This window comes from Mandrillus leucophaeus, unplaced genomic scaffold (genome assembly GCF_000951045.1).
Source record: "Mandrillus leucophaeus isolate KB7577 unplaced genomic scaffold, Mleu.le_1.0 Scaffold273, whole genome shotgun sequence".
In the NCBI taxonomy this organism is placed as follows: Eukaryota; Metazoa; Chordata; class Mammalia; order Primates; family Cercopithecidae; genus Mandrillus; species Mandrillus leucophaeus.
In genome coordinates, this window is record NW_012102843.1 from 1,148,932 (window position 1) to 1,155,043 (window position 6,112).

A 6,112-nucleotide genomic window follows, 5' to 3' on the forward strand; every position below is an offset into this window, starting at 1 on the left:
CTTGAACCCGGGAGGCAGAGGTTGCAGTGAGCCGAGATCATGCCACTGCACTCCAGCCTGGGCAACAGAGTGAGATTCTGTTTCAAAAAAAATTTTTTTAAGTATATAAACATAAATTCACACATGCACACACACACACAGAGCTGTAAATTTTTAAAAGGTGTATAGTAAAAACAGAAGGCTTTGAAGTCAAATAGCAGAATTCAAATCCCAGTACCACAGCCTTAACTTTTCTGGTTAAAAAACTTGCCTTATGTCATCTAGGGCCTTCGTACCCTCATCTGTAGAGTAGAGATATATCACTTACCTGGCCAGATAACTGTGAGGATTAGATAAAATAAATGTAAAAGTCTAGCTTCTATTGTGGGAGTCAATAAATGATCATTATTACCACTGCTGCAGTTAAGAGCTTGAGCAAGATTCTGAAACTGTAAGTCTCCACTCTCCCAAATAATGCTTGGGGATAATAGACCAGTGGTTGAAAACTATTCTATTAATGAATTTTGGAAAGCAGAAATAATCATGGGCAGGGAAGAAGTCAAACACCTTGACCTATCTTCCCATAAGGCAATCTTGTAAGGCTCTTTATGGTACTATGGACAGAAAGGGTTGTTGCAACGACCAGTTATAATGGTAGTTATCATCTAGGCAGCCAGTTTCCGAGAACTACCGAATAATTTTCTAGCTATACTGAAATAATAAGGGATTTTTTTCCTATTTAAATACAGAATAATATATTTCTTATTCCTTTTCAGTTATTAACAAAGGAAATTAAATGATCCTTTTCATTTTTTGACATGAGAGTCATGTACATGAGGTTACTGAATGTTTTGAAGTGACTTGAAACACCAATACGTTAAGAAAAGCATATAACTTCCTCTTGGTCAGGGATAGAGACTTAACTGGAGTATCTGCCAGGACCTAAACCAGGGGCCCAAACAGGGCACAACCAAACTTGTTTTCTTCCTCTAAGAGACTGACGTGCATTTTCACCAAGGGTGGGAAACATGACCAGGGATTCCACCAATGACTCAGCCTAAAATTTACTGTGATCATAGGTTCTAATGTTTGACAATTTGCTGGAACTGGGGACATGACCTAGGACCCAACTTGCTACTCGCTAGGCCAGGGGCTCTACCTCCATATACACTGGGGCTAGGGCTAAGAAAATGGCTCACATGGTCAGATTAAGTAAAAAAAAAGGTGCCGAACAAAAAAAGAAAAGAACAAAAAAAGAAAAGGTGAAGGGAAAAACAAGGTTTGGGGGGGTTTTTTTAACTGCTAGTAAAGAAATTTATAAATTTAGACAGAAAAAAAGATAAACTGTGTGATGTTGGCTTGGATTTGAAGGTATCTATCAACAGACAGACAAATGGAAAGGGTGAAGGCAGAAGAGGAATTACTTTTAGAACATTCTCATCAAAGTATAAATCTAATCATAAGGAAACATCAGACAAACTCTGAGCAATGGACCTGTACTATTCAAATATATGAAGGTCATGATAAATAAAGAACTGTTCCAGACTGAAGGAGACTAAACAGACTACACACCTAAATGCAATGACAAAATGTTAACTTCCTGATTTTGATGATTATACTCTGGCTAAACAGAAGTGTATCCTTGTTTTTAGGAAATATACACTGAAGTATAAGGAGCATCACGTGTGCAACTTCATCTCAAAATAGTTCAGAGAAAATGATGTGTGTATCTGTGTATGAGTGTGTGTGTGGAGAGAGGGAATGATTAGGTAAATATGGTAAAATGTTAACTGTAGTATTCTTGTAACTTCACTATCATTTTGAAATCAAATCCAAAAAACTGGAAATATTTAAACTAAGGTCAAAGGCAAGATTCCAACTTCAAGCACATGTTATGTAATATTTTTACACTCAGGGTCTATGTTTCTTAGCCTAATTAAAATAATTTATAAGAATTAAACCTAAAGAGAATAAATCTGTCCAAAACCCATCTAAGTTTTAATATTTCAGCATCCACTTAAATTTGTTCATAGCACATTAAAAGAAAAAGTGTTATTTTCCAACTAGTCTCAGGTTCATTCCTCAAGAAAGCAATTTCAATTCTTCAAAGATACTATGTGAGTCTTACATGTCAACTCATTACATTTAGTCAGCAACATCAGATAAAACCCAAGAGCTTCTTCATTTAACGTAACTCACCATATGCAGGTGGAGGGATTTGGTAGGGTCTAGCGTGCTAGAATCAATTAACATTAACAATTTCCTCCGAATATCAGCTGCCCTAAAGGACACAGTATTGGTCTGAGCAGTAGTTACACACAAACACAAGAACTTGAGCATGTCTAAGAAGAGTAGATCTTGCTTTGACAGATATTCTTCAGCTAAAGGATTAATGGCACCTAAAAATAAAAAGCACTCATTAACACAAAGAGAGGGGCACAACAGCCACATATATTCATATTAACTCAAATTCCCTCCTCTTCACAAAAAAAAGTACATGAAAAGCAAAATTATAGTGAAATTAATTATACACTAAAAGCGTCAAAAGTCTTTTTGAAAAATTATCCAGCATTCTTTTGTCAAGAAATAATTTAAAATATGGGGGAAAAAACCCTTTAGACAAACGATCATTGCAATAATGTTTATTATAGGAAAACAGAAAAAAATTTAAATTTCTAACAATAAAAAATGTCAAGTAAATTATGGGACTTATATAAGATTGAAAAATGGTGAAGCCATTAAAAAGTATGACTATCAAGAAAAGCAACTACATGGAAAAATACTTATAATTAAACAGGCATTCATAACATATGTGAATGTTGATGTTGATTACAATTTTGAAAGTTTCTACAGAGAAATAATAGAAAAAGGTTAACAGCAATGGCATTACGGATGTGTTTTCATTTCCTGCTATTGCCCAAATAACCTATCATATGGTTTTATTTATTTTTTTTTTTGACACGGAGTCTCGCTCTGTCGCCCAGGCTGGAATGCAGTTGCGTAATCTCGGCTCACTGCAACCTCCACCTTTCCAGGTTCATGCCATTCTCCTTCCTCAGCATCCCGAGTAGCTGGGACTACAGGCACCCACCACCAGGCCCGGCTAATTTTTGTGTTTTTAGTAGAGACGAGGTTTCACCATGTTAGCTAGGGTGGTCTTGATCTCCTGACCTCCTGATCCGCCTGCCTCAGCCTCCCAAAGTGCTGAGATTACAAGCGTGAGCCCCCATGCCTGGCCTGGTTTTATTTCTTTAACAGTTATCTTAAGTTCCTCTTATGAAGAATAAAATATGAAACTAATAAAATATGAAACTAATAAATTCAAGTAAAAATCAGAAAAATATAAAGTATATAGGAAAGGAACAATTCTAAAAGGCTATACTAAGGGAAAATAAAATAAGCATAAAATTGATATCAATGAGGCCTCTTATACTGCCAAATCAATATAAACAGGTAAAAGAAATACCAAGTAGTAAACAGGTATTTACCTATGGTACTTTGGCTCTCTCCAGGTTCATTTGCATCACTAACACTACTATCAGGGTAATCGTTAAATAGATTCATGGATGACTGATCCTCCACCTCCATTAGATTTCCATTAGTATCCTCTTCCATTGATTCTACTTCTCCACGGTCAAATGGCTTTTTGATTAAGGATGCCTTCAAGGAAGAGAAACAAAGATGTTCAAGATGGCTTCTTGCAGGAGCATGTTGTAGTTAAAATTTACCTAATCAGGCCAGGCACAGAGGCTCACGTCTGTAATCCCAACAATTTGGGAGGCCAAGGCAGGCGGATCACCCGAGGTCAGGAGTTCGAAATCAGCCTGGCCAACATGGTGAAACCTTGTCTCTATTCAAAATACAAAAATTAGCTGAGTGTGGTGGTGGACACCTGTAATCCCAGCTACTCAGTAAGCTGAGGCAGGAGAATCACTTGAACTCAGGAGGCAGAGGTTGCAGTGAGCCGAGATCATGCCACTGCACTCTAGCCTGGGTTTGACAAAGCAAGACTCTGTCTCCAAAAAAAAAAAAAAAAAAAAAAAAAAAAATTACCTCATCAAACAATTCAAGGTTCAGTGTAAATTCGAACACTACAGTACTTTTTCTACTAAATCTAAATGTCCAATAATAGTAAAATGGATATATAACCTATAATATGTCTACATAACAAAATAATATGCAAACTTTAAAAATTATTTCTTATACTAAGAAGTTCTATAACACCCAAAGTGTTACCCAAAGAGGGGGTAGGAAAATGTCTAAATTGGTATGACTATTTTGGAGGACAATGACAATATCCATCAAAAAGTAAAATTTACATTCCTTTTGAACAAGCAAGTCTACTGCTAGAAATTATCCTACCTCCATCATATACACAAATACAAACAGACAAAATAAAAGTACAATAATCTGTACCACGGAAGTCGTTGTAACCCAAAAAACTAGAAACCACTTAAAATGTTAATTAAGAGCAGACGGTCTTTTTGGCCCAGTGCAGTGGCTCACACCGGTAATCCAAGCACTTTGGGAGGCCAAGGTGGGCGGATCATTTGAGGTCAGGAGTTCTAGACCAGACTGGCCAATATGGTGAAATCTGGTCTGTACTAAAAATATAAAAATTAGCCGGTTGTGGTGGCACACATCTGTATCCTAGCTTCTCAGAAGGCTGAGGCAGGAGACTCTCTTGAAGCTGGGAGGCGGAGGCTGCAGTGAGCCGAGACTGTGCCACTGAACTCCAGCCCGGGCAACAGAGCAAGACTTCATCTCAAAAAAACAAAAATAAAAAAAATAAAAAATAAAAAATAAAAAATAAAAAAAAGGAGCAGATAAGCTTTCATATACATATATACTATTCACTATTCCCACACAATAGAATACCATGCACTGCTAAATAAATAAAGTGTAACAGCAGATAGCTTATAAGTACAGTGACGTGGAAAATGATTAAGATGTGTCATAAAATGGAAATATTCAAGTTATAGAATATGTTTTCACTCAATAGCTATTTCAATGTCTACTTTGTATGCCCGGCAGTGTTCCAGAAAAAAGAATGTATGTGGCATAAGCCCAAAGCCCATCTGTATGGAAGAAAAATAAATACTACAATATGTTGCTTGCCTGGCAAGATTTTTGGTCACTTTTAAAGAACAAAGAATTATTTTAAATTTTGGTACAATGTTGCATAGAAACAGGTGTGAGCCTGGATGATTCCTTCCCAATTTTTTAGTGTATTATTTATTGAGAAACTAAAGGCAGGCACTCACTATGCTAGGTATTGATATTAAGAAGCAATCAGGTGTATTTCCCCAGAAGACAAGTAACTTTAATTTCCACATTTTATTTTATTTTTAAAATTTTTTTATTTTTGAGACAGAGTCTCACTCTGTCGCCTAGGCTAGAGTGCAGTGGCATGATCTCAGCTCACTGCAATCTCTGCCTCCCAGGTTTAAGTGATTCTCCTGCCTCAGCCGCCTGAGTAGCTGGGACTACAGGCACATGTCAGCATGCCCAGCTAATTTTTTAGTATTTTTAGTAGAGACAGGGTTTCAACATGTTAGCCAGGATGGTCTCATTCTCCTGACCTTGTGATATACCCACCTCGGCCTCCCAACGTGCTAGGATTACAGGCGTGAGCCACCGCGTCCGGCCTTAATTTCCACATTTATAAAAATGTAAGATGCTATATGTTGTGAGATGCATCCTTATTTACAAAGATATTTCAACAAAAAAAAATTATGCCTATTAGAATCAAAATATGGTAAGAAAAAAAGGAAGCATACTTACGAAACTTTTACAAATATCTGCAATGTCATTCATTAGCTTTGATGTTAACAATCGCAGGAAAAAGCCAGATGCAATCTTATTTAGACTCTTCTGCAATTAAGACAAACAAAGAACCAAGCAACAAAGAAATAAAAACAATTATTCTTGGCAGATAGTGTTTTCTCTATCTTGAATGAAATGTAGATAAATAGTTTACTATCAGGGCCAAGATATACACTGCTTCAAAAATACATCTTTTCTTAGAGTAATAATAACTGTACTGTGCATCTTTCATTGTGCTTTAACAACATTAAAGTAACAGCTATTGACCCTAAACATAAGTAAGCTATAATTATAGGTTAGAGTTTAT

At 36.4% G+C, this 6,112-nt stretch overlaps 1 protein-coding gene across 1 annotated transcript in view; it reads right to left on the reverse strand.

The window, feature by feature from the left end:
* Nucleotides 1-6,112, reverse strand: part of ATM (ATM serine/threonine kinase) — a 178,344-nt gene that overhangs the window by 111,683 nt on the left and 60,549 nt on the right. Inside the window, exons 16-17 of the mRNA XM_011984759.1 lie at nucleotides 3,468-3,639; nucleotides 2,179-2,378 (exon numbers count right to left, since the gene is read on the reverse strand). Of these exons, the coding sequence (XP_011840149.1) occupies nucleotides 2,179-2,378; nucleotides 3,468-3,639 (372 nt within the window). The remainder of the gene's footprint in view (nucleotides 1-2,178; nucleotides 2,379-3,467; nucleotides 3,640-6,112) is intronic.